This window comes from Ciconia boyciana, chromosome 27 (assembly GCF_034638445.1).
Source record: "Ciconia boyciana chromosome 27, ASM3463844v1, whole genome shotgun sequence".
NCBI lineage: Eukaryota > Metazoa > Chordata > Aves > Ciconiiformes > Ciconiidae > Ciconia > Ciconia boyciana.
In genome coordinates, this window is record NC_132960.1 from 2,734,681 (window position 1) to 2,762,444 (window position 27,764).

At 49.7% G+C, this 27,764-nt stretch overlaps 1 protein-coding gene and 1 long non-coding RNA gene across 2 annotated transcripts; one reads left to right on the forward strand and one right to left on the reverse strand.

Annotated features, from left to right (window-relative positions):
- The first annotated feature begins 3,022 nt into the window (after nt 1-3,022).
- On the forward strand, nt 3,023-19,696 carry KRT80 (keratin 80). The gene is made up of 9 exons (XM_072847450.1): nt 3,023-3,756; nt 7,310-7,524; nt 12,859-12,919; nt 13,946-14,041; nt 16,593-16,757; nt 17,269-17,394; nt 17,487-17,707; nt 18,079-18,134; nt 18,225-19,696. Exons 1-9 carry the CDS (start codon nt 3,430-3,432, stop codon nt 18,425-18,427), a joined length of 1,470 nt encoding a protein of 489 aa, XP_072703551.1. The 5' UTR covers nt 3,023-3,429; the 3' UTR covers nt 18,428-19,696.
- On the reverse strand, nt 17,676-26,947 carry LOC140644530 (uncharacterized). The gene is made up of 4 exons (XR_012039800.1): nt 26,872-26,947; nt 25,688-25,823; nt 25,082-25,310; nt 17,676-17,758 (listed from the first exon to the last, which is right to left on the reverse strand). It is a non-coding gene; the product is annotated as an uncharacterized lncRNA (long non-coding RNA).
- Nucleotides 26,948-27,764: the final 817 nt, after the last annotated feature.

The window sequence follows — 27,764 nt, forward strand, 5'->3', positions numbered from 1 at the left end:
GAGCCAATAACCCTAAAAGGTGATTTTCCAGATGGCTGGGATAAATCTCCATGTATCAAGGGAAGGGTGACAAGACTCTCTAGGTTTGTCTGCACAGGTTTAAGCACCCCCAAGCCACCGTGTCATGGTTTAAGCCACCCTGTGCCCATCCCCAAACCTCAACCTGCCAACCAACCCCACTGCAAACTCAAGGCAACACATTGCCTTGCTCCAGACATATCCAGAATGGGAGATCCTGGGACCACTCAGCATCTTTGGATGGTGACGACTCCATCCAAATGGATCAGGAGACAAGCTAGACCAGGCTGCAAAGACACAGGCAGCAACACTATGGGAGCAGGACAACACAGCCATTTAGCTGGAGGTGACTGGGCCCTTCATCGCATCCTCCAGAGCCTTCTCCACCTTGGTACCACCTTCCTCTCATCCCCATCCTTTTTTAGCTTATTTTGCTGTGTAGCCAAGAAGGCTGGCGCCAATTCTTAAAACCCGATTTTGGAGACCAGCCCATTCCAAACTGAACCAAATACCTGGCCAAGGAGGAGCATCGAGAACATCGGCAGGAAGGAAAGAAACACCCTGACTCAGCACTGCCTCTCCCACAGGGCAGGGAAGACCGCAAGAGAGAAACATGCAACAAGGCTTTGGCTGCCACTGTTAAAGCAGCTCTCCCTTCTCCATCCTTGAAAAGACAGCATGGCGTGACAGGTTTCTACACTGCTAAGTGCACCTACGATACCAAAGAGCGGTATCATTTCAGCATCAGGCCATTGGGCATTGCCATGGAGCAATTCCCTGGCTAGACTGAAATTAGGGTCCCCCTAAGACCCAGCACCATGAGCAGCAGTGTCTCCCCTTAACAGGGCAAGCTTGGATCCCCACCTCGCCCCTCCACCTAGCAGGTGGGACAACAGGAGCTTCAGCCTTGGCACCCAGAAAGGAGAGGTTAGAAAGCAGGTTAATCGTCTCTCTGTAAGCTCTTCCCACACATCCTCACATCACCTGCCAGCAGAGATGACCACTTGCAAGCACTTTCCTCAGACGGTTATTGCAAATTATACCCAGCCTTCTGGCAGGAGGCAGGACTTTGAAAAGCCTTGCTCATCTCACCGTAGAGTGGCCCCAGATGCTCCCATTGGAAAATGGCTTTCCACCCTGCCTTTCCCAAGCATTACAGGCAGCTTTAATCCTAAGACATCATCCTTCTGCATTCTCCTGTGGCAGAATGATTCGTGCCCCTGCCTCCAGCACCTAATAGAGAGGATGGGGGATATATAGTACATGATGCTATACAGGAACCAGGACTCAAAAGGCACCAAGCAATGCTTTACAATTAGATCTGATCACCAGGAGAGTTCTTTGTGCCATTCTGCACCGGGAGATGCCATTTCAGCCAAACTGGATATCCTCACAGGCTGGATCCAGTGCTAGAAATTTCATTTCAAGGAAAAAAAAAAAAAAAGGAGAGAATTGATACTTAGAGGAGAAAGGAGTAGGGATTGATGCTCAGGCAGATGTGGTTGCCGATGTGATGACCAGCAGTGCTTTCTCTGCAGCAGTGCCTCCTGGGATCTTGCAAAACATGATCGTGCAATATCTCGCCTAGCTCAGTGCAGAACACTGCTCCCAGCTGCTATTAAATTGAACTAGCCTAATTTCACTTCTACCTCCTTCCCTCAGAGGGATCCTTCCTAGGGAGCCATCACAACTGCCCTCAGTTCCAGATGAAGCAAAAAACCTGCCAGGTGACCCCATGACCTGATGCTAATCAGGAACATTGATGTGCCTACAACCACAAAGCCACAAACGAGCAGCCCACGATGAGATAGATAATCTCACCTCACCTTGCAAGAGCCATGAGCTTTGTTATCTCCCAGCCATAAATTTTGTTGTAATCCTTAAAATAAGCCACCAGGATTAAACTGAAAAGTCCTGACAAGGATCCGTTGAGTGAGGGACTTGGTATTCAAATAGATCATCAGGGGAAACATTTTCCCTGGAAAGGGTGTTTTGGTAAGATGGGGATGCCATGAGAAAGCACACTGTTCTTGGCAAAACATTGAAACAACGCTTCAAGAAAAGGTTAACCCTACTGGAATGGGTCATCTTCCTTCTGAAGGCCTTCTTAAGACAGAAACTACTACATCATCAGACACATTTCTTGTTGAAGCAGGTCTGTGACAGATCCAAGCTTTCTTTCACTTCACTTGGCAGGGAAATTCCCAGCTTGTCTTCCAACATGGGGCAGAACCAGACTGTAGAACAGCAGCTTTCCCACAAAATGGAAATTCTCAATTTTGGTCATCCCCTTTCCTGAGAACACTGCAATGGAACAGACAAAAAGAGGCAGAAACAGGTGCTCTTCTGTCCTGATTTTTCACATGAGAAACTGAGTAAAAGCAGGAAAACGCTTTCAAGAAAGCCATGTCCAACACTGATTTATACCTAGGTCCAAACAGGTATTTAAGGGCGTGCCACCTTAGCAGCCTAGAATTCATTAAAAGACAGTGGTTTTTGGTGTCTCCAGTGCCAGCTTTTAAAGTGCTTTCAAGGAGCTGGAGTGAGGCGGTCAAAGATGGACTTGGGCACTTTTGAGATCCAACTTGGTGTCTAGAGGTTTTGAAGGTCTCCGTTGTTGCCAGACCAGATGACTGAATAACCTCAGGACTCTTGGTCCCCACACCCGGGGGTCTCAAAACCAAACCTATCATCACTAAAACACTCAGAGCACCAGAAGCTTCTGTGATGTGCCTGTGTGGTCAAAGGAAGACCATGAGCACCTCTAATCACGATGAGCTTGAGATGAGTTTCCAAACTCCTACCCTTAGCCAATTCAGACTCTTTCTTTATGATTTTAAACACTCCCCACCCTCAAAAAAAAAAAAAAATCACAATTCCTTCCTGCAGATTCAGATTTTGGCTGGAAACCAGCTAGGGGCTGAATCCAGGCTCCATGTGCCAAGTACTAGTGCAGCAGCCGCGCTCAGAGCCATCCTCCCCAAGCCTGCTGCAGCCCAGCACCTTTGATTGCTTTCTTCACCATTTAAGGATGAGGAAAGCAGCTGCTTGGGGCCCAGCGAATTACCTGTGAGTGATTTGTTTTTGCTTCGAGTGCCTATGCCCTCACCACACAAACAAGCTCCTGAAGAAAGGAGGGCACAGAGAGAGGAGGGGAAAAAAAAAAAGCCAACAGGTTGATCTGGATTACATCAACGGTTACACCCTCCTCCGTTTAATGAACATAGGAGAACAGGTGCTTGTAATTCATTAGCCAACCCACGAGCTGAGGAGACAGGAATTACGCCGACCAAACTCCTCAGCGTGCCACTATTCTCCTTCCCTTTGAGGCAGCAGCAGCAGCAAGAAAACTTCATCTCTTTTTTTCCTCCCCCTTTCCCTCCCTTTGAGCTGCAGAGCCACAAGCCAAGCATGACTAACCCTTGCAAAGCCTTCACCAGTGGCTCCCTCTCCTCCTGGGAGGTGTCAGGAAAGATGAGCAGAGAAAAAGCAGCCAGCACGTCCCCGGATCGCCTGGGCCGCTGCAGTCCCAATGGGGTGGCCAGCAATGGCTATGGTGCTCTCAGCCTCCACGGAGATGGTGGACACCAGTGCTCCTCTTACTCCTCCTTCTCCATCGACAGGAGACTCCTGGTCCCCATGCACCTCGATATTGACCCCGACTCCCAAGCCACGTGGCAGCAGGAGAAAGAGGACATCAAGTTGCTCAACAACAAGTTCGTGACCCTAATTGAGAAGGTAAGGTGAGCTACTGAGGACCACAGTGCAGCATGGGGATGAGGATGGTGGTGGGGAAGCAGACACCAATCAGTCTCTTAGGAGACTTATGAAGGCCTTCAACTAACTGTTGCCAGGCCCTGAATATTAGGCTAATTACCCAATTAGTTATTCCTTCAGTGCTATCTGTTTTAACAAGGGTTAGCATCATCTCTGGGTGAAGCTGGGCCACATCTGTGGTCAGCAGCATCAGGCAGCCTGTGCATCTCCTTTGCTGTGCCTGTCACCCCATGGGTCCCCGGGGAGCACAGGCAGCTCTGCCCCTGGGGATCCTGCCCCGCCTGAGCAGCTAAGGCAGGGCCACGGAGGCACGGTGCCGGACAGAGCAGGCCTTGGCTCCCATAGTGGACAAACAGCCATGGGCAGTGACGCTGATTAAGGCGGCAGCTCAAATTCTTCTCTAGCTGCTAAAGAGAGCTGGAGATTCACCTCCATAGCAATGTTGTGGGCAAGGGAGACCCCCCACCCACCTCCCTCCTCTGTGGTTTTTATTGTGAGGGGTTGTGTGCTTAGCTAAGAAAGTGTTGCTTTCATCTCTTAAGATCCATGAGAAGGCAGAAGGTTTTCTCAAAGGAAAACAACTCATCTAGCCGAGGCAGGTTTCTGCAAAGCCCTGGTGCTCTGTAAACAGATGGTAATCTCCTAGGAGGATTGCTTCACTGCAGTCTATAATACAGGCACTCCATGCCAAGCTACTATGGCTTGGTTTTTTTTTTTTTTTTTAACTCTACCTTTAAGAGGACCTGAATTCACACTGGGAAGGAGAAGGGCGGGGGAACCATCTCCTATAGCATCTATCTACACTGAATAGTTGTGAACCAATAACACCTACACGTGCAAACAGGCGTGTGGTGGTACCAGGGGCCTGATCCTGGATGGGCGGGCATGGCAGCCTCCACGTCTGTGCTCTTCCAAGCACAGATCTTGGCAATGTGAATTTGGAGAACCCCTGGTTTGGAAATCACCCAGGTGGGTTGTGTTGCATGTGCTGCAGGACTGGTCCTTTGACTATCCAGATCGAGGTCAGGGCTTGTGTGGACATTAGCCCTGCTCAGAAACCAGACCTCAGCAGAAAGGATGGGGGTAGGGGAGACAGGAAAAGACCACGCTGTGACAATATGTACGTGAGCCGGACCACATGCACTAGCCTGGTCCGTGCAAACAGGAGTGGAAGAAGTGAGAGAGCCTCCGGGTTTCCTGATAAACCCAATCTGGTGGCCTGCTGAAAGTGTGCATTGCAGGGCCTGATGGACAGAAGATACAAACACCCCACCTTAGTTGGGTGGCTTTGACTTTAGCACTAGCAGCTCCTGCATTTAGCTTTGAAGGCTGTAGCTTCAAGGGGTACATCGGGTGGCAAACTTCAGCCATCTGCCTCAGGCCCTCATTCCAGAGGAAAGTAATGACACTTGCTTGTCAAAGAGAACTTGTTTTTTTAATCAGGAATTCAGATGCTCTCAAGCCTGAGAGGCTAATTCCTCAGATAACTGACCACACTAACTTTAGGAGTTTGCTGCTGATGGTTTTCCAGCAGGCTGTTCCAGATCTGCTAGTATTTATTTTCCATCCAGATACATCCAGGTGGAAGACAGGAAAAAGCCAAGTCCTGGAGCCCCTCTTTGAAGCCCTACGTTTAGCCTGAGCAGCAGAGGTAGAGGCCTCCGAGGACCAAGCTTTGGTCACTTCTTCTGCATTCAGGCATGATTTTCCAGGAAATTAGGCTAGATCTGGGTGATTCTTCTGCTGCAAAGCTCACGTTAAAAGACTTTGCAAGGAAGAATTTCTGCTAAGAGGGACACTGTATAAGAAGCCAAGATGTAAGCAGTTCAGCCCAGTGGATGGGTATGGTTTGGGAACAGGAAAGAAACTGAAGAGTTTGAAAAGAGCACCTAAGGATTAGGAGCAAGTTCAGGAACTGAGACTTGATTTGAGTGTCAAAGATGGACTTAGAACAACAGCCAATGCATTCAATCATTTACTGTCCCAGCAGCGAACGGGGAAGCTGCCTTAAAATGAGAGGCTGTTCCCTACAGCCAATCCCACAGGTTGACCCCAGCCCCACAGAGGGATGCTCTATCACAACCCCTGAGATGCCCCAGATGGAGAGAACAAATGGCCCAACTGGCTCCTGGTAGCCCCAGAGGCCACTTACTTGGGCCACTTACAATGCCCCTTTTCGGTTCCACTGCAGCATCATCCTCCGGTTCTCAGCCTCACGCATGCACGCACACACACAGCGTGCCACTCTGGTTTTGTGCCAGGACAAAGCAGTCAGTCAGCAGACTGGACTACTGATGGGATGTCTACGGCCATGTGTTAAGATACCAGGAAGAAAGGATTAGGTCTTGAACGGTGAGACCTGGAAGATCCCACTCACATCCCTTCTGCTGCAAACTGACTGAGCATCGGAGTGCTTGTGCTTTGCTTGGCTGCTCTCTGCTCCTGCTTCTCTCTCTCTGTTCAGACAAGAAGCATTTTGGGAAAGATGCTGTCTCTCACCAGGTGCATCTGTGCAGTGGTTAGCAGCTGGGAACTCTGCCTCTTCAATGCACTGATGCCGCTTCGAGCCACAGAAAGTTAAAGTTAAAGCTGAAGGCCAAGCAGAAGGTCAAGGCCTGATAGCATCTGCACCCCACTGCTCACACTGCACAGGGCGCAGTACCAGCATTGAATCACCTCCATGATAGAGTGGAGGACACTGTTGGAGGCAACCCACAAATCACCAGCCAAAACGTGACTGAAGGAGTTCGGTTTTGTTCACAGAGCAGTAAGGGAGAGAAGTAGCAATTAGATAATTAATTTAAGTTAGCCAAGAGCTTTGAAGATGAAAACTGCTAAACACTGAGCATTACTGTTAAGATTGTGAATATCAGAAAAGAAGAGTGACAGATTCATGAAACGGTGGGTGGATGAAAATGCAGTGCATCCTCTCTCAAGCAGACAGGTGCACGCACACATAGACCTCACGTGGAGTCTGTAATTATTTTGCTTATTCTCTAGAGTTCCCATAGGCCTTGTTGCTTTGCAATACAAACCGGGACTCTGATTCATTACTCAAACTTCACCATGCTGTAATCCTACAGATTTGAGAGGAGTTATCTTTGTTTGTGCCACTCTGAGGTGGTAAATCTGACCTGCATGCACCCTGGACATCTGTACATGACCTGTGGTGGATTTCCAGCCTTTGCTTCAATATGTTCAGAGACAAAGGGGACTAGCATTGAACAGTTCTTATTTTTCAGTGACAATAAAAGATGCTCATTCATTTTGATGTGAACGTGTTCTATCAAGAAATTAGCAGGTAATGTGTAAAACTTCTAAAAGTCCCTATAACCCTCCATCCTCAGGCCTAATTGTCAGGGGGTTTCTCGTTCTTACCTGGAAATCTCTGCTGATCCCAGCAGCTTGCCACTATTCTGAAGGTCTCCACGTCAATGCCTTCTGCCCTGCCAGGAGCAGTCAGCTTTGCTTTTGGCTGTTGGTGTTACTAATGTCTCTGAAATCTCTTCTGCAGGTCCAGTGCTTGGAGCAACAGAACAAGATCCTGACAACAAGGTGGAACTTCCTGAAGGATCAAGACAATTCCCACTCCGAGTCAGACATCAAGGCCATCTACGATCAGTACATGAGCAAAATGAATCAAGAGATGAAGGCACTCAACTACGAGCAGGAAAATCTCAAGTCAGAGCTGACAAAGGTCCTGAGCACCATGGATAACTTTCGAAGCAAGTAAGTGTCTAGCCTAGCTGGATATTATAAGGGGGAACGTGCCTGCAAGGTATCAGTTCAGCTCTGTGCACAAAGAGTAGTGTGGGATTGATTTAACACAGACAACCTGTTATTCCCCAGAACAAATTCCTAGTTTGGTGTGCACAGAGCTGTGCATTTGAGATGTTAGCATCCTAGCCTGTTCCTGATTAACTAGAGATGAAAGGAAACCCATAAAAAGTGAAATACCAAAGAGTGCAGGGCATCTGAGAAATGCCTCAGGCCAGAGGAGAGCTCTGGAGAACAGTATTATCAGGAATGACAGCCACTAAAACAGAGAAATATTTATTCTCCACACTATTACCACAAGCCAGAACTTTCCCCCCAGACCATTTTATGGATCTAGGCTGCTTAGTATTAACAAACATCCCTTCCTTTCCCTCTTCACCCTGCAACACTTAATGCAAAATTCTGCTGTGACCAAAAAGTCAGACTTTTACCCAGAAAACCTCTTGAAACCTCTTGACTGAAAATATTGAGGCAGCTGAAAGTTTAAGGGAGGACCAGCTGCCACGTGCTTATCGCTGCTTTTGCCAAGAGCTTTGAGATCTTCAGATAAGAACATTTGAGATGTGCCATGGCTCATTCAAGAAGACAATGCTTTTCTTATTATCGGTGTCATTTGCATACCACAGATGAATCCACAATTAGATATTTTCCCTTACAGTTACACCCATCTGCCTACACAAGATCTCTGGAGTCTTCCATGGTGATTTGTAGCAAAGAGCCATGTATGGGCACTGTCAAAACAGAACAGTGATGCTAAGGGACTACCCCTCCGCTAGCACTGATAGACATCACTGTAGTAATAGCCCAAACCTGTTCTTGATGTACAAAGTGATGCATAAATAATAACAGTGCCCTCTCCAGAGAGTTTAGCCCAAGGATCTTAAAGCTCTTTGCAGACTTTGATTAAACCAGCTACTTAACGTGTCTGCAAATTAGGGGAAGGACCGATACCTCCACTTTACAGACTTATTAACAGAGATACAGCAGTTAAGTGTCTTATTCAAGCTCACGGAGTGAGCTGGTGGCAGAGCAGGAATAGGAACTAGGAGTTTGGTTCTTGACCTTATGCTGAGCATAATGATTTCTGTATAAGAGTGATGCACTGATACCCAGGTGCCTAGAAATCCCTAAGTTCCTTGTGGTGGGTGTCTGTCTGCTCTTTATTTGGATGTTGGTTTCACTACAAGACTTGGGCTCTCTGATGCTTGCCTTGCTGACAGGTAGCAACCCTGAGCTTGGATCAAAGCCACAATATGGATTGTGCCATTTACTCCCTCCCCTAAAAAGATTAAGATCTGTCATCCCCCTCTGGAGCACTTGGTCTTCCTTGTACTTCCCTGAGGAAATATCTGCTCTGTGGCCCTGCAGTTATAAAAGATACCTCTTGGCTTATTCCCTGACAGTCAGGAAAACCCAGACAGGAAAATGGTTGGGCTGGTGAAGAAATGTCAGATCAGTCACCTATATCTGCTCTCACAGTTCGTACTCATATCCGTACTCAGTAATTGCCTCATTAATTGCCTAGGCCTGGCACTTCATGTTTTTTTCAGCCTGATTTCTTAAGGATAAAGCTGCTTACACAAACAGGCTGTCTGTGTGTTTCCCCCTACCTTTTGATTTTCTTGGATAGTTACTACCTAGTTGGACAGCAGGATAGACATGATAGGGATGCTACATCCCTCAAAATTAAAAAAAAAGAGACCGACTAGAAGAATCCTACACCCAACACACACAGAGGATAAGGATGCACCATGTGCACACGCACAGTATTAGCAGAAAATCCACAATGGGCACTAGCTTATGACTAGTCCAACTATCGGTCTTGAGAAGAGTTCCCGCTTTGTGGGACTACACAGCCACAGGAAAACAGCGTTCAGAAGTAACACTGCTCCTCAAAGCACTTCGCCTTCATTTGCAGAGCCTTCCCCATCCGCTTTCTCCCATTAGTGAGCTGCAAGGCACAAGCCCTGCCAGGGGTGACCTAAGCAGCAAATAGGCAAAACCCACCCTGTCATTGGGTGCTGTTAACACCCAAAGCCAGTGCAGGTGGATTTCTGTGACAGTGACAATCCACCGTGCTGCTCCCAGCGGTTAGTAATTCACAGGGAGAGAACTGCTGCTTCTGCTGAGCCTTCTCCAGGCAGCGATCCAACCCCATCCTAACCCACGCTGACTCTGTTGAGTCCTGCACGCCGTCTTCAAGAAGGCTGCCTCAGCCCAGTTGTTTTTCTGGAGCAAATGGTCTGCCTAAACCACGCAAATTTTGGAGGCGTCCAACTCCTGCAGAGGTTTCTTTTCCCAAAGGAAATTTTGGGGGGGAGGAAAAGCTAATAGCTTCTCTGGCAAATTTAACTGGCTATGCTCTCATCCCTGCTGCCGCACTCCAGATGTAACACGCCATATACACAGTGACCACCCAAGCAGGCTGCTGCCCGACAGATCACTTAACGTGTGAAATCTGCCTGTCAGTGCCCCTCTATAAGGCCCTAATTGGTCTGTCTTCTCCATCCAGGGACTGCTTTCCAAAAATCATATAGGAGATTTAACTAGCTAGGACACTTGCACCTCCTTCTCAAATTAGGTTGCCATTGACCAGCAATTCCAAACACAGAGCAGGATGGAGAGGGGGCAGGGAAGCAGGTTGGAGGCTGGCACAGGATCTCAAACCCTGCTTCTTTAGGAAATCAAGCTAAAAAAAATCAAATACTGAAACATACCCAAACAGAGATGACTGCCCAGACATGCACATTTGTACAAGTGTTCACTTCAGCTCCCCACACGTGTGATTTGCACATGCAAAGACCCACTTGAATGAGAAGGCAGGGAATTTTTGCCCATGCTGACCTACTCTGGTGTGGCACTGTGGAGATACTACAGGAAAATATGGAGCATGCAGCCCTGAGAGGATCCAGTTCTGAGATCCAGGGATTGTGTTAGTCAAATCTTGCCACCTGAAGACTAGACAGTCAACATCCCTCTACCTTCAACCTCTGCAGTTGGTTTTCAGCTACTTCCTACCCCATTTCCTTGCTCCACAAGAGGAAGACTGACTTAAATTTCATGCCACCAGGCTCACATCCATCCCACCAGTATATCTTCACCCTAAAGTAGTCTTGAAGGCACATCCAGAGAGGAACATAGCCTGCCTGAGATCTGGTTCACCTCTGATTTTGCTTCACTGCCTGGAAGTGAAGCACTTCACATGGAAGGAGCCCAAGGCAACCAGACACCAGTCTCAACTGTGTCTTAAGTGCACAAATCAAGATGGGATGGATTTGTGCCTTAATGCATGACTGCTTGAGGATTATCTCTGAGGAGATAAATGCTGTAATGTGTCTGTGGAATGCTCCATCCCCATGTGAATCATCTCCCGGCTGCCAGGTCCCTCCAGAGCCATGCGGTGAGCATGTTTGGCTGGCTGGACCTGCTCTCTTTCAGTCAGGAGTGTTGTTTGTTCAATATGCAAGATTATGTCAGCGCCCAGCAATGTGCAAAGCTGCTTCGGCAGGCTGGGACAGACTGGGATTGGGCTGAGATGCAATGAAGATGAAGGAAGAGTGGCAGGCTGTAATTACGCTCAGTGCATAGTTCCTGCCAGCATGGCTAACATTCCAGCTAAAGAGCAGAGAAACCAGACAGGTAAATCTCGTTAGCCACACTACCTGGCCTTATAAGAGCAGGCAAGGAGAGGGTGAGTTTAACACCATGGGGGTACCCAAGAGAAACCTTAGAAGTACCTAAATGTAGAGCCTGTACCAGTCAGATCCCCTTCTGTGCTCCCACTATCCCCTCTGTGGAGGGAGCAACAGCTCCAGGGAGCTGCTTTTGATATTTTAGGTCAGCTCCTGAGCATGACTTCCTCCCTTGCCCTGCAATGCAATCCCCTGTGCTGCATTCCCAATACCTTCTCCTCCTGCTCCTAGGCACAGCTCCTCTTTCTCCTAAAGGTTTGTACAACAGCAGGGAGGGCTCTCGAGTGTAACCACAGTGATGATGCACTAGATCACCAAACAACAGAATACGGCTGTCATTCCTGATTTTATCATCATCACTCTGTTAGGAGATGCCATTTTACCTCATTCCCAAAGATCTCGGCCTCCTCCACGCCAATTTGGTGACATCTATAAGTAGCACCAAAGGGTTTAATTCACAGTCTGGGAACGCTATGAGCACATTAGGCTAAGAGGAGCCTGAGGTATCATGGAAGAGCAGGGAAGCCACGACCTCCCTGAGCACGCAACCTGCTCTGGTCTCAGCAGAAGAGCCAACTCTCCCAAAGCGTGTCCAGCAGCAGCACAGTGGGAGATACCAAACACCCATCACATAACGCTCCTGCATGGCAAACGAACCAACCGCTGCTGGTCACACACCAGGCCCAAGAGAGACTCTGTGGCTTCTTGGTCAGATACCTGCTTTTAGCAACATCAGGGCTAGCCACATGCTCGTCCCAAGAGCCAACAAGGGTTGGTGTATTCCCTAAGCTACCCTCTTGTGTCTGCTGCTGGCCATCAAGAAATGCATATGCCCCTGGACTAAGTCTTTGCTCTCCTGGTCCTGCCTTATCAAACCTGTTTTTAAGCACCTGCGGGGTTGGTTCCTCTGCTGGATATTTACCATTAGGACTCCACCCTATCCCGTACGGTTTTTGTTACCTTCTGCTCTGTGGGCACTATTTTCCACGAGTTGTTTTGCCAGGTCCTGTGATACTTCACAAATTGTGCTACGTTTAGGGTAAGTTATGACACCAGTCCAGTATTCTTGGAATTTTCACAAGCCAAAGTTTTCTCCCTTGAGAAGATTCTCAGACTCTGGAAATTAAACGCTGAGGATACCTGAAAGAAACAGAAGAGGAAGGCTCAGGGTGAAAATTTAGGAGTCTTTGGGCATGCGACTGGGTTTCACAGAGAATAACTAACCACACCCCACTTCTCCATGCCTACTCTCTCTTTCTGTGGCAAATGTGAGGTAACCTGAGGTTGCTTAGCCCTCAAACTAAATTAGAACTAAAGCTACCTCCTCTCTACTCGGGGCTCTTCAGACTTAAAGTGCTCATAGTGTTACTACAGAGCAGCTAGCATGTGGCAGCTTGTTATCCCCTCTTGTCCAAGATGCCCACACCTAAGAGATCTCTCTCCTTGCTGTCTAGAGTATGTCAAGGAGGTGGGACATCACAGTAGAAGAGGAAAGCTTTGAAACCAATGCTTTTTGGGGCCAGCAAGACAACCTTAAGCATCCCGGAGGCTTTCACCATGTGCAATTTCTTACTGCTTTTTTCACTCTCCTCAGATACGAGGATGAAATTTGCCTCTGCAGCGGCATGGAATACACCTTCATGGAGCTCAAAAAGGTTAGTGGCAAGAGAAGCTTTTCATCTAGACGGGCTCTTCACCAGCTCCGCGTAGTCACAGAAGAGCCTGGAGAGGCAAGATGGTCCAGGCTCAGCTAAGACAGTCCAGAGCTAGCTCTTGGCTAGCTTGTACCACATATGTTTGGTGGGGTAATAAGGTCTTGAGGAGGACAGCAGAGTGGTGAACACAGTCACCATTTCAATAGGAAAAGTACAAGTGAGCCTGGGCCGCTTGTGGTTACAGAAAAGCCCCACAGCTCTAGGCGGAAGCGCCTGGGGGTCAGACCATGCCTGCACCCAACCACATTGCAATTGCACTGGCCAGACCTGGCCGGGAGGGTTCTGCACCCCAGGACCCTCCAAGGCAACACCTCTCCTCCCTGGCATGTTTTCTCTCAGAATGACATCATAGGTTGGGAAAGGCTGGAAAGTGATAAATGTGTTTGCTTTTGTTTTCTGTCACATGGCCACACCCTGTTTAAACATCCCACCCCAGAAGTAGCTGTATTTGAATATCAGCTGAAACGGGAAGCTTTGTGCACAGCCTTTACATTAAAAAAAAAAATCCAATGTGCAGGAATGCAGGGTATTATTAGACAGAGGAAACGTTCTCCACAAACGATCATTATAGCTAATTGCATGTTTTCCCTGACACACTCATCAGCCAGTAAGGGCAGTTCTGGTGACTTTGTGGATGGCATCAGAGTTTTCAATAACCCGTGCTTTTTGTGGTGAACAAAAGATGAGTGGGTATGGACCAGCCCTGCCTGTTTCCTTCTCCACCCTACCTCATTTGAGACTTCCACCGAAGTGCTCACCAGGGAAAAAAAAAACCAAACAACCCAACAACAACTTGCAGAGGAAAAAGGAGCCTCTCCACTTGTAGAGCAGGAGAGCAGTTTCACAAGTACCTTCCAATAAATAGCAAGCAGGACACTTGCTGGGGGAGAGGTGGCAGTGGGAAATACTTCTTGCTACAAACTCAAAGACAAACTACTTTATTAATACACTTTCCATCTCCTGCAGGATTTAGATGTGAGCTCCTTGCACAGAACTGAGCTGGAGGTAAAACTCAATGGACTCCAAGAGCTGATGGAATTGAAGAAAACCATCTATGAGCAGGTAAAAATGCAACTGGGAGAGTGGCTCTGGCACACATGCAAGCTACTATGCAAAAAAAAAGGCATTTTTGTGGACAGTTCCACTACAAGAGAGGGCATTGTTCCGAATTTACACCAAAATGAGAGCTTGTCCCAGGGGAGCTGCATGGTGTTGCAGACAACTATTCGATGGCTTAAGGCAGGGTCTCATGAACTAATCCCCTTTCTTTAACTAAGCTAGCTCCATTTTAAATTTGATCAGGATGTTCCTTCTGCCTCACAACTACTGCAGGGTGGCTGCTCCGTCGAGTCTCCCCTCTAACAGTCTGGAACCCCCATCTAACTCCCGAGCTGGCTGGTTTGGGGCTTAGCTCCTAACCCCCACTGACAGCATTTGCCTCGAGACCAAACACCCCAGGTCATGAGCGAGCTGAATATTATTCTATTCAGAGTCAGAGTAAGGGCTCGCAACAAAACAGGACAAGCCGTGGTGAACCTGGGTGAGGTGCTGGATGCTCTTTAACACAATCCAACATACTCCATTTCCACTTAAATGAGAAGTGTGCAGTCAGGTATGATTTCACCAAGGCGGGAAGGATACAGAGTCTGCAGCCCTTCAGACAAACCCAAAGGCTGCAGCATGCCTGTATCTACTCAAACAGGGTGAAGCGATTACAGCCACTTACTCAGAGCCTGTAAAATGTTACCAAGCAGGCTCGGCAGTGTTTTGGGAATACTAATGATTTGTCTAAATTCTACCAATACAAACAATTAAAATGCTTGACAGAGGAATGTTAACATACCTTGTGGGGAAACTGAGGCACAGAGAGGCAGAAGGACCTGCATAATATCAGAACTGCCTTAGAACACATGCCCTGCCTGTAACTAACCATGAAGCCTTATTTTCTCGAAAATAACAAAATTATTCCTCGTGCAGGGCAATTCACAGGGGTAGTTGGAAATCAGATCCTGCTGTGAGGATCTTCTTCTTGAGCTGATTTCCTCCAGGTTCCACACTGCTGTCCTGGCAGAAGGCTGCATTTTTATTTTTTTTTTTTACCCATGCTTCATGCAAAGAAATTACCCTCCACCTCTCTCTCTGCCCTCTCCTCTCAATAGCTTGTTTTCAGGTTAGTTATTTTCTCGCCTGTACCTGTTGATTTGACTGACATTAACGTATAGGCACATATACCCAGTGGAAGGGCAAATGAGGAAAACTTTGCTTGACAGCTTTGCTCACAGCATGTTGGTATGAATCAGAAGAAAATTCCAGCCTCAATCCTCATTAATAAACCACCAGTTTTGGTTGTGGTTTTTTTTTCTCCCCCCTGGCAGAGGATGCTCAAGCATTTGCAATAAACATGCATTTTCTCATACAGCAATTAACCTGCACAAAGATTAATAAAGAGGCTCAAGGATTAAACACCAGTGGGGAAAAAATACACTGATAGTCCTGCTCTTTGGAAGAGTGGTGGGGTATTTTTCTGTTATTCATGAATCACCATGTCAGGGTGCCCTTTTTTTTCCCCAGTCAGGGGAAGGCAAGGCAAACAAGGTATACAAATGCTTCTCTAAAGAGATTAGAGCCCTCAGCACAAAAGGGAAGAACAAAAACATCAAGATGAAAGATAAGAGATGGGGAGAGATGTATGCTGCTCTCTTTTAACACTGGTATAAATCAGAAGCAACTGCAGAGATACTGATAAGAGTGACACTCCTGCAGGAACAGTCTGAGGCTGGGGGGAACTGCCAAGTGAATGCGTACACCATCTGCTCAACATCAAGTCCCATCTTGCCTGGATACAAACCACCCAGGAGTGCAGTTTACAGGCATGGATTAAGGATCCTTTCTAGGTTCACTGAGGGAGTCTGCATTCATCATTATTTGGCTCCTTCTTCTAAAGCTGTGACCGAGTCAGCTATCAAGAGCAAATATCCCAGTCAGTGATACTGCAGCTTGTGTGTGCATGTTCCTGCTTCCCCCATGCTGTCTTGAGTTTCCTCAGCATAAGAGAGCAGCTCTGGGGAGTGGAATAGGTCTGCTAGCGATGTACGTGTTCAGAGAAGGGTCCTGTTTCTCCCTTCGCTAAGCAGACACAAAGCAGACTATAACAACACAAGCGGCAGCCACAGCCTCTCTAGATACTGAAGCAGAGCTCAGCAAAGGCATCTTTCTAGCACCACCGGCTTGCTGAATGATTCGCGCTGCCCTATTTCTTGCCCAAGACATATATGCCCACCATCTGAATACTGATAGATATTGAAGCATGATCATCAGTTCAATTAACCTGCTCTCAATGCAGTACAAGTGCACTATTTTATCAGACTCTTAACAGATTGTAGCCAAAGGTCCCAAACCAACAGCCTAGCCCGAGTCCGGATTTTATGCAGAAAATAATACCAGGTTCCAAACTTCAGGGACTGAAAACCTAGGAAATCTCACCATCTCCATGCTGCATATGGAAGATGCTTTGCCTAGCTAAGCACAGCAGATCTGCCAGGGTTCAGCTCTCTCCTGGCTTGTAGCTGTGTTGACTACTTGGTATCTCAGTCCTTTTCTCTTTGCTATTCAGGAACTCGAGGAGCTGCTGACAGAAATTAAGGACATTTCTGTTGTACTCGGAATTGACAATGCATGCAAACTTGATCTGAGCAGAATTGTGGAAGAAGTGAGGGCCCAGTACGAAGCCCTGGCTCTTCGGAGCTGGGAGGAGGCTGAAGCACTTACCAGGAGAAAGGTATTTGTCTTCTTATCTGATTGATACTGGGGAGAGGCAGGGAAAGAAGAGGGAGAGAGCTCAGCCTAGAAACTACAGGAATCAGCAAGATGTGGAGGGACAGACTACACCTAGGAATGGAGGGAGGGACAGGGTGCTAACCCAGATCAACTCCTCCTAACTCAGGTGTGTAAATTAGTAGTTTCATTGCTCTAGGCTCTCCATACTGTCAGTGGAGAAAGGCAAGGACGTGTCCCAGTGGCAGTTTGTCCCACCTAAGATGCAAATGATCTTGCACCAGTGCCTCCTCCAAATAGAGAAAGAATGTGATTAACCCCAAGAGACAGTGTGCTCTATACCTGGCACAGCTACAGCCAGAAGAGGATATGAGAATGAGCCCTAAATCCTTCCGCACAGCTGCTATTTTTCCCCAGTTAGGTGTTTCTCCTCAAGGGCAGTGGGAATCCTTGCAGATTCCTTTGCTACAGCAGAGGAGGCACACAGATAACCCACTCTTCCATCTCTCCTGCAGCTGAATGAAAGCAGCACCCAGTCAGGCACCTACGGGGGTCACCTCCTTGACAGCCGACGGGAGATCGCAGACCTGAACATACAGATCCAGAAGCTGAGGTCCTGCCTCGTGTCCCAAAAGAGCCAGGTGTGTCCTGGGGTGGGTGACAAAACAACTCTGGCATACAGGTTTGAAACTACAACACACCTAATGCCTCCACCACCCTTTTCCCTTTGCAGTGCCTGTACTTAGAGGAGCATATCAAAGAAGCAGGAGAGCATGGCGAGATGGCCCTCAAGGATGCCAAAGCCAAACTGGTCAAGCTAGAAGAAGCCCTACAGAAGAGCAAGGAGGATATGGCTCATCTGGTGAAAGAGTATCAGGAGCTGATGAACATCAAGCTGGCACTGGATGTAGAGATCCTCACTTACAGGAAGCTGATGGAAGGGGAGGAGAGCAGGTAAGCTGGGCTTCCTTGTGCCTGAAGCGGGGAAGGGATGCACCCAAACACCTAGGAGAAAGCAGACATCCCAAGTTTTGAGTCTGGTATTGAAGGTTTGATCAAAGGAAGAACAAATCCCAGCAGTCCCCATACAGTTCAGCCCTGTTTCTTGCTCTGAAGTTTTCCTTAGAGTCCCCAGATTGGAAGGTACCAGCACTTCTCTAGATGATGCTTTGCCCAGATACTGTTGAGTTAGCCTTCGTGATCCAACCATGCGCTTGGCTCTACCCACGTAGCCCAGCTCACATGGGCCAAACTCCAGCCCTCTATAACTCTCTGGCACTGCAGAGGTTAATACGTGTCCTCACACTCTGTCCTTGCATTCACAGCATGGAGCAACCAATACCCACAGTCATCAGCACCGTCCACTCCAGACCAAAGCACCGTAAGTAGTTTTATTCATACGACTTTGTAAAGCAGAGCATGAATGAAACATTTCTAACCTCCCCCCTCTCATTCCCCCCCACCCCGGCAGTTTCTGCCAGCACCTTGAGAAACTCCAAGCTGTTTGCAAGAGGAACGGGCAGCACCAACGGTGCTATGAAGCCAAATGGAGGCAGCACAAAGATACTGCCCTCTAGAAGCTACAGTGACAACTCAGCAACACCTGAAGCAGACGCCTTCATCAGCGGTGCCCGGCCAAAGCTCAGTTCCCTGCCCACCAAAGAATGCTCCTAGGAGAAACGGAGCCCCACAGCATAAATACAAAGACCCGTTGGCATCTGTAGCCAAATGAGGCCAAAGCACTTTCTCCTGAACTCAAGCCGAGGGACAAAGGATGAGAATCCACTCCAGGCTGTCTCTTTTAAGTTTGTCTTTACAACATCCCAGTTAACATCTCTGTTACCAGTTACAAGCAGAAACCAACCCAGGATTTTAGAGACTCTCGCATTCAGATACCCACACCAACACCTTCCTCTCTAGGTCTGTCTCCCCAGAGGGTTTGCATTCACAACCTTTGAGATCTACCTACAGGAAACTTGGCAGGAGGGGAAAGTATTATTACACAAGCTTTTAGCACAGCAGCCAGAAGCCATCAGCTCAGCCATTTCACCAGTATTACAAAATCATTCTCTCTGCTCTGTCCCTGCTCTGTGTGTGTCTGTGAGAGGTGTTCACTGATGCCACCTTCCTCTGGAAGCCACATCGAGCTTTCCAAGCTGAGCTGGTGGGGAGATGCAGGTAAACAACCTGAGCCAGGTGGATTTGCAACATCTGGATTTGCATATCTGGTGACAAACATGCTGGCTCTACTGGGGGATCCTCGGCCACTTCAGAGTATTTAACTGATTTTACTGCCTTTTGGGTGGCCCCTCATTCCTTCCCATGCCACCAAAGCTAAAACTCCTCAAAACTTTTATTTTCATAAACCGTCTCTCTCTAACACAGAGAGCATCTCTGCCTGTCTCTCCTAAAGGCACTCCAGACTCCACACACAGTGGTGCTAGGTCCTAGAAATGGGATATTGGTTCCCATTTAACTATAACAAGCAGGACTTGTCTTTGTATTTATTGAACTTAACATAGCAGCTTTTGCCTCACCTGGCTGACACCAGCCAATGCACACCAGTCATGTCACACCAAAGCTACAAGAGCCAACTCTGTAGATGCCATGTCCCCCTGCGAGCAAGGTGGGGGGGATTTTCTGGCCTCAACACAGACATTTCTGTGGCCCTCTTGCACAAACCAACATAGACAGTGCCCTGCAGTATTTTCCTTTATGAGGCCAGGCTCTGGCCTCAGCCACTGCCACGCAGCCCCACTTGAATTCCCAGATTTTGAGTTCACGGGAGGAGTTGTTAATAGTCTCTTGGCATATTTCCGTTGAGTGCATAGCGGTATTTCCACATTTCTGTAGGATAGACAACTACCGTAGCGTCTATGTAACCAGAACACCGGCTCTCCGGGGTTATGGCTGTTATAATAAAGTACTGAGTGTCGCGCAGAATGCATTATATTGTTGGTTTTCTCCGAATTTCTTACCATAGCCCACCTGAAACAGCAATTCCTTCCCCAGTTGTCAGCAGGTCTCAGCTGAGGGCTCTGGCTAAACTCTGGCAGCCCAATGAAGCTGAAATTGCTTCCCAGGTAATTTGTTTGGTCCACATCCCCAGGAAGAAGTACACAGGGCTGGAGGGGCAGACGCGGAGCCAGCAGCCAAGGCTTTGGGGAGCTCACCGCTGTTCTGCCACCAGGCTCCCACATGGCTTTGAATCGCAGAGCAGCTCAAGCATGTTTCAGGAGATGAAGAGTTACTGCACAGGCCATCGCACTCTCACCACTGTACTCATCTACACAAAGCTTCCCCTTGCTAAGCTCCCCCTGCACCTCTGCCAAGGGGAACTTCTGTGCACCTGGGACCCAAATCCGTCCTGGGGAACCACACTTCCATGCAGCCCCTCATTTCAGAGGTGCCCTTCCAATGCACAGGGGTTTTCGTGGTGCTCCTTGCTCAAGAACACCCTCCTCTAAGGGACTTACCTGGGAGATCCAAAACAGACAAGGCCCCAAGGCTTCCTGAAATGGGGCGCATCTCTACTCTGCTGTTTGCTCTCCACCTGAGAGAAACACTGCGCTTTCAGGGTCAGCTCAAAGGGTACAGGGGCAGAGGAGGGGCCAGTCCCGGCCAGCAGAAAGGGTCCCCACCTGTTCAATCTGGTTTCTCAAACTGGCAAGGATGGGAAAGGGGGGAGCTATGCTTGAGCTCCCAGTCGTACAAGCCATTCCCAGCTCAGAAGGAGACAGCACTTTAGTGCAGAGCTTCCCCTGGAGGCAGGACCCAGCAGAGCTCTTCGAGGAAAGCCCTTCCAGCTGGAGGAACAATGCTGGGTTTGTGCAAGGCTGCACAACACCAAAGGTGTGCGAGGCCCAGAAGATGAATGACTGCTCTGAGCAGCCTGGCGTCCTTGTAAGGCAGGGTGGGGCTGAGGCTCTGTGAGCAAGGGCGGGGGGGAAGGAGAAACACAGAGCTAGTGTTGCCTGGAATTAAACCTGAAAGGAAAGGGAGGGTTTAGGAGCCCTGAACATTCAATCTGGGGGAACTAGAGGAGAGGGTGGTCAAGAGGCGTGCGCTCGCAGCCTCTGGAAAGGGCAGGGGCTCAACAGCAGCCCAGTCCTGCAAGAACAGTTTCTAGCCATTTTCTGTCTCTGCCATATAGGTTTTGTTTTGTTGGTTTTTTGGTTTTGTTTTGTTGGGGGGGGGGGGGGTTGCTGCTTCTGAGCCTTCACCACCCAGGGAACTGGAAGAGAGCCCTGAGGCCAGAGCAGGGGACTAGGAAGCTGGACTCCTGGGTTCAGTTCACTGTTCTAGGACCCAGGAGAGAAGGACTCAACTCTATTTCACTGTCTCAGTCACTTCACTGCTCTGTGCCTCAGTTTCCCCACTGACAACTGGAAAGTGTATATCAAGCCACATCATACCAGGGCAATGATTTTATGCAGCAGAGTAATTCCTGCACTCCATTGATGGGAGCTGAGCTACGCCTGAGACGATAGTCCATTGCTTTGGGACCCCCGTATCTGCCCGTGCACCCATCCTTCCCCCTCCACCATACTACCCCTTAAGCACTGACTTCATCTGAAGGACCAGCCCCTTCCTCAGGGCTCATTTCTGTAGCTATTCTTACACCAGAGACACAGCCAGCCCTAAACCCAGCTGTTAAATTCACTGGGGAAGTTCTATATCTTCTTCCTTTGTCCAGTGAAGGGCATCACACCCCTTGCCCCCTTGAGAAATACCAGGCAGTACCATCAACTCAGGATCCCAGAATCCCCTTTGGGGTTCTGGGGGACAGTCCTACAAGGGCAAGGATGCTGAGCCAGAGCAGTAATCAACACAGCGGGCAACAGATTTAGCTGCTGCTAAGGGGATTGGTGGAATAAAGGCAAGCTCATCCACGTTATCTGGCGAGCTACATCTGTGCAATCCAAAGCACAGCCATCTCCAAGTAAAACCGTATAAGTTTCAACTGCAAGAGGCTTCCCAAAGATGATCTCAGACCCTGTCTGGAGCCAAAGATTGAAGCATCTACCCAAGCGTGGGGAAAGGAGACATCAGATGTCCAGCACATGGCCCAGTTGCGAGACAATGCCCAGGGGCAAAACCCAGGGACAGATAAATCCGTGTGCTGAAAGCAGGGGGCAGAGCTGATTTTGGTGGGGCAGACTCTGGCAGGGAAGATCACCAGGGAAATATTCACGTCTGCACAACAGCAACTGGGCTGGAGTCCAGAAGACAAGCCAGAGCAGACAGAGGGAAGCGGCAGGGCTCCTCTGCTGTCTTCCAAGCAGGGAGAGTCTGAGTCCCAGACCACATCTAAGGGCACACATACCTGAGCCGCTGCCTCCCGGGGTGGGGAGCACCCAAGTGTGAGCTCCAGGCTCCCTCTCCTGGGCAGGTGACACCATTGCAAATGCCTCCAAAGAGGAGGCTCAGAGGCCTCCACAAGCCCTGGATCCCATAAGCTGCCACATCCTAAACAACCCCCTCCTTCCTTCCAGAAAGCCCAGCCTCCCAGGAGAACAGGAAAACAGGTCCCAGGCGTTGAGAAAGAGGACACCAAAGCATGATCTTTCCCTGGATGCTTCAAGAGGGTAGAACAGTAGCTGTGAAGGTAGACTGAGACACAGAGGTTTGCCCGATCCTAAGGTGCATTCCTCACCCACCAAGGACTCATGTCCTGGTGGAAATCATGCCTGTAACCTGGCCTGGCTGGCCCAGATTCGTTTCACCGCACACAGACTGAGATCTCATTCCTTCGTAGCCCACACACACTTTCGAATCAGTCTAGGGATCTGCTTGGGGAAGGCAAATCGGTTCCCAGCAGAGTTACCAAGAGTGAGAAACACCTCCCTCGATCAGATCCCACCAGTCCAGGGAACCACTGTCACATTCCCCTCCTTGGTGTCTGGCTTTGGTGAGTAACACCAAAAGCTCTGGCTGGGGGCTGTGCTGCCAGCCCCACTCTGAAAAAGGCCATGGACCCTTTCTAACCTGCAGAGACACACCACTCCACTTTTTTATTATACTTTTAGGCTAAATCCTGCAAGAAAACACTAAAAATAACTTTATAAAGAGACAAGCCATCTTTTCCTTTGGAAACTCAGCTTTCAGCCCATCTGCTCCCCATGAAACAGCTATCCAGCTGCACGTGGGAGCAATTCTGGTTCTTTTCCCACCTCTCCTTTCCCTCCAGACGTAGGGATGCTCCTTTGGGCAGAAGCAGAGAGAGCCCACCAAGCTCCCATTAAAACAGGTCAAAGACCTGGTCTTGGTGCAGACAGCCTATCTTCTAGTCCTCCCCAGGGCACTGAGCAGCCAGGCTCAGAGACAAGTAAATTTAGACTGGGGAAATCTGCTGCAAGCTGAGTTCATGCTCTGTACCGGGGCGGGGGTGGGGGGGGAATCCCTCCACATGTTCCATGTTGTTAAATGTGGGGGAAATGAGATGGAAATGTGTTCCTGGGGTGGAGAAAGGATGGTTTAGAGCTCCAGAGACTTTCCACTACACCTAGTCCCACTGAGTGCAACTGTGCTCTTCCAAAAATACTCCCAAGCCCACTCCAATTTCCAACCCAGTTTAATCTGCCAAGTCCCACTTCACCCACAGCTTCTCCCCCTGGTTCCAGCTCATGTCTGGAGCGACTCCAAGAGACAGGGCACAAGACACGAGAAAGACAGATCCCCCAAGCTCATCTCCCAGGCCTGCCGCCTGGCACGGCTGTTTCCAGGGATCGAAGCAGCTCACCCCAAGAGATTTCTTGGGAAAAGGAACTCCCCCAGTCTTGGGCAAAGACAAGAGTCTAATTTCGTTTCCCTGCACGATCTTGGACAAAACTGTGCCTCAGCTTCTCCTATTTGATTTTGCCTGCAGCCTAAGATGGGATCAAGTTGAGGGGGGTATGATTTAGTTTTCCTAACCAATGCTCCAGCCCAGGACAGAGAGTAGGGAGTTTAGCAAGCAGGAAAGAGGCTTAACCATCAGGCAGGCAGTGATTTGTACTGTCCCTACTGTCTACTTGAGCTTGAAGAGATCTCCAGCCCCACCAAGAGGCACCCTTGGCTGCCCACCCGTCAGCTCCCTGGCTGTGTCGGGGGACATAAAACCAGCCACGCTCGCTGGGGGGAAACAGCCTCTTTGCAAGCCCCAGAAATCATCCACCCTGGCTGCAAAGCAAATGCCGTAATTGTCTCCAGGGCACCTGGAGAAGGGAGGGGAGAGCAGGGAAGGGTGGAGGAAAATGTGCCCGACCCCATCAGCCGATCCACACCCCTCCAGACATCCCTTCGCAGGGAGGAGGAGGAGCAGCCGGCACTGACTTTTTTGACCATATAAGGCCAGGTTTTTCTCTCCATGGCCAATCCAGGGAGGAATGTGAACACCTGAGCCCTGCCCGGTTTGCCAGGGCCCATCCTCCCCTGCCCACGCCCTGCCTCCTCGGCCAGGCGTGCAGAGCTCTACCCGCAGCAGGGGAGGGGAGGCTGCCTCCACGCAGCCCACTCCACACCTGACACAAAACAGGGGGGAAATTCTGCCCTGCATGAATTCATCACTGGGGACAGTGGCCCAGCCGGGGCTTTCCTCTCCTGCAGCCCTTCAGACCCCCCAGGGTGGCCAAGCTGAGCTCAGGTTGTCTGCTGCAAGGCTGGGTTGCCCCTTTCTTTCAACTATTTCCAGTTATTCACCATCCCAGACATGTGAAACACCTCTTCTTCTGTCCTGCAGCCATCCCTGTTGCTTAGTTTCCATCTCCACCTGCACCTGGCTGGCTCACGGCAGCCCTGGGGTCTCTACCTCCCAGACAGTGCCTGGGAGACAGGAGCCTGCACAGACCTGCTAAGGGAGCTTCATCTTTGAGATGTCCTCAGCCTGGCTTTGGTTCAGGGGAACTGGATCATGGGGGGACTCCATGCACCCCCCTGTCACGGCTGAGACTCCCAGCAGTATCAAAACCAGTGCGCGACAGGGCTGGCAGCCTTCTAGCCCAGTGGTTCCCGGTCCTGGTATCACATCTCACTGCCTCAGCCCAAGGTGAGAGAAGGAATGAAGGGCAAGGTTGGCCCATCACTTGGCACACCCAGATTAGGGGAAAAAAAAAAAAATAGACCCAAGCTGCTACCAGCCAGGAGGGACATAGGAGAGACCCTGAGCTGCCAGCCCTGCCAGCCCCCAGCCCCGCAGTCCTGTCTCCAGGCCCCACCGCCCACCTCTGACGCAGTGATGTGCATGCCAACTCTGCCATGACTCCACATGCCAGCGCCCTGACCAAACGAGCCCAAGAATTTCAGAGAAACCAGCATTCCCTTGTTGTGCTGCCAAGATTCGGTACCCACCTGCCAACAATCCTGGCTAGAGCAGGACAGATTCCAGGAGAGTTGTGTCAGCTCACTGCCCTTGGGCTTACAGGGTGGGAGTGCCAACAGGTCCCACACCTCCACCTCCAGGCATGCCAGGGACTCGCACCGCAGCGAGGCAGCAGCAGCTGCTGCTTCAACACACTCCCCACCCAGCCCAAATTCCTGCGTATCCACAAGGTCGTCACAGGCCTGGAGGAAGCCTCACCTGAAACAAAATGGCAGTAAGGTTGGCCTTTTGATGTTTGCCCATATTGAATCCTGTACAGCCCACCAGGAGGACAGAGCCCCGGTGTGCGGGCAAAAAGGGTGGGGACCAGTGTGTGTGGGAGGGCAACATTTCGTTCCCTGGAAGGCATGAGTCAAAACAATATTTCCCAGCACCTCCTGACCTGCTCTCCCCTCTACGCACACACCACTTATGCTACAGAGCAACATCACCCAGTGGCAGTGGGATTCTCCAGGAATCCAGGGCAAGAAGGAAAGGGGCACTGGGAAAAGCAGCAGCTCTGCCCACAGACAGGGACATGAACAAGACTGTCCCTGGCTGGCAGGAGGGGTGTGTGGATTGTGGCCCATGCTAACCTCCATCAGGTCGCAGCAGAGATGGGGACGTTCCTCTTCCCAGCGTGGAAAGTTCATCGGGGCTTGGAAAGGCGAGCCTGTCCAGAGAGCAGTCATGATGCCAAGGAGAGATGTGTGTGAGCTGGTGTCCATTTTGCTGAGCAAACAAAGGAAAACAGAAAGAAGGTCAGGCCAAATTACTACTAGTGATCAGGACTGAGACTTTGCAGCTCAGATCAGGGTCCGTCTGTACGAGGTTTCATATGCTCCAAGCTCAGTATGGTCCAGAGACCATTTACAACCTCACACCCATCATCTTCGCTCTGCACAGAAGCTAGCTGAGTCTGAGAAAGCTTTCAGCTGTGGAGCCTGACAGTGCATTGTGGCATGGACTGCAGACCTTCACTGGTGGCTTAACCTCGCTAGAAGGCACTGCTAGCACAGAAGACCTGCTCCCTTAGGCCTTTGTAGACATTAGCAACCAGAGCTTGTAACTGGGGTTCAGAGTTTGTTGTCTACTTGAGAGATCATGCTGAAGTCTCAGCTACTGCATCCTCTCTGCTAGCTTTAAGCATGGCTGCTTAAACAACACATATCCCTAAACATCCTCACCAGGAACAACCAAGCGCTCATGGTGCATTTGAGGAGGTGGAAGAAGCCCAACACACGGCACATGTCCACCCTCAGGAAATGGAGATGGTTCGGGCCCAGACCACTCAGCTATGCTCCCTCCCAGCCCAACAGATCTCTCCAAAGCACAAATATACCAGGCAGCCTCCAAACCTGATGCAGCACATCGAGTCGAGATCCATGGAGGGGCCTGGGTGAGCTGGGGCAGTGCCCAGTGTGTAGGGCAGGGCAACAAAAATATTTGAGATTGCAGGTTGGACGAGATGAGTCACACACAAGGATGGGCAGTCCAGCTGCTGGAGCTGCCTGCTCAACTCTCCACCCCTACCGGCACAGTACCCTGGGAAGTTGCTAACCGTGGGAACTGGGATATCGCAGCAGGCCAAGCCAGTACAAAAACATGGCTGTTGCTGAGAGGAGATTAAAACTGTCCATCTCTGCAAATCAATGACCTAGCGAGAGGAGCAAAACCCCAGAGCTCAGCAGGTCTAGGTGCTTGAGATTGGCTGCTCAGCCTGGCAGAATCCCCGTGGCACTCAGCCAGGTATTCATAACATAATGGGAACAGTGCTCACCCATTCCTGCTGGGGCCTGCGTGTGTTTGCGAGATTTCATAGACACACCCTTCAATTCAAGGCTCTGGAAAAAAAGCTCAGCACCTGGGGAGGAGGGGGAGAAAGAAAAAGAGAAGGAACCACTTCAGAGCTGAGGAATCCCAGCTGTGACTCACCGCAGGGCGGGCAGCAGGGGCTCTGACGCAGGAAGCAAACAGGGCTGGGAACACTGGGGAGAGGGTCAGGGCAGGCTGCCTGTAGCCCTGCAAGGGGGTCCTGCAGGGCAAGGCAGCCCCCTCTGCGCAAAGGACTCCTCCGCTAGACTCGCCCAGCATCCAGCCTCCTCGTGCAAAGGGGGGCTGGTGCCATCAGGGCCCAACTTCTGCTCATGGAAATGAGCCTGGCTATTTTTTAGCATTAGCAAACCTGGCATGCACATTTTCCAGCTCTGTAACGCCCATGTGCCCAGCTTTACCCACCTCTATGGCACTGAGATCAACTCCAAGAGTCCCAAAATCTCCCAAATTTTCTCAGGCTGGTGATATCCCAGTGCAACACCAAGACCTTCTCTGGCCAGCAATCTCTGCCACCCAACAAATGTTGGCCCCTTTGAGCTGCGCCACCACCACACACAGAGGAAAAAAGGTCACACTTAAAAAAGGGAATATAAAACATCTGGGACTTGGTTTCCAACTCTTCCAAAGCCTTATTGTGTAGCCAAAGTGATCTGTCAGCTCCTTTGTGCAGGGTAAGTGCAGTAGGGCTGAAAGACATCACTACCAACCTAAGAATGCTGATTTGGAGGCTTTTGTATAGTTTGCAGGGGTTAGAAATACAAGACAAGGAGTAAGATAACACCAATTCAGCTCCATAGCTGCAGATCCACTCTAGATTTACACCTGCCTGTCCCACTG

Bases quoted from the DNA above. Each gene is read 5' to 3' on its own strand.
- KRT80 (XM_072847450.1), top strand. From the start codon at position 3,430: ATGACTAACCCTTGCAAAGCCTTCACCAGTGGCTCCCTCTCCTCCTGG. The intron at 14,042-16,592 runs GTAAAAATGCAA...TTTGCTATTCAG, and splicing joins AGAAAACCATCTATGAGCAG to GAACTCGAGGAGCTGCTGAC. The intron at 17,708-18,078 runs GTAAGCTGGGCT...TTGCATTCACAG, and splicing joins ATGGAAGGGGAGGAGAGCAG to CATGGAGCAACCAATACCCA.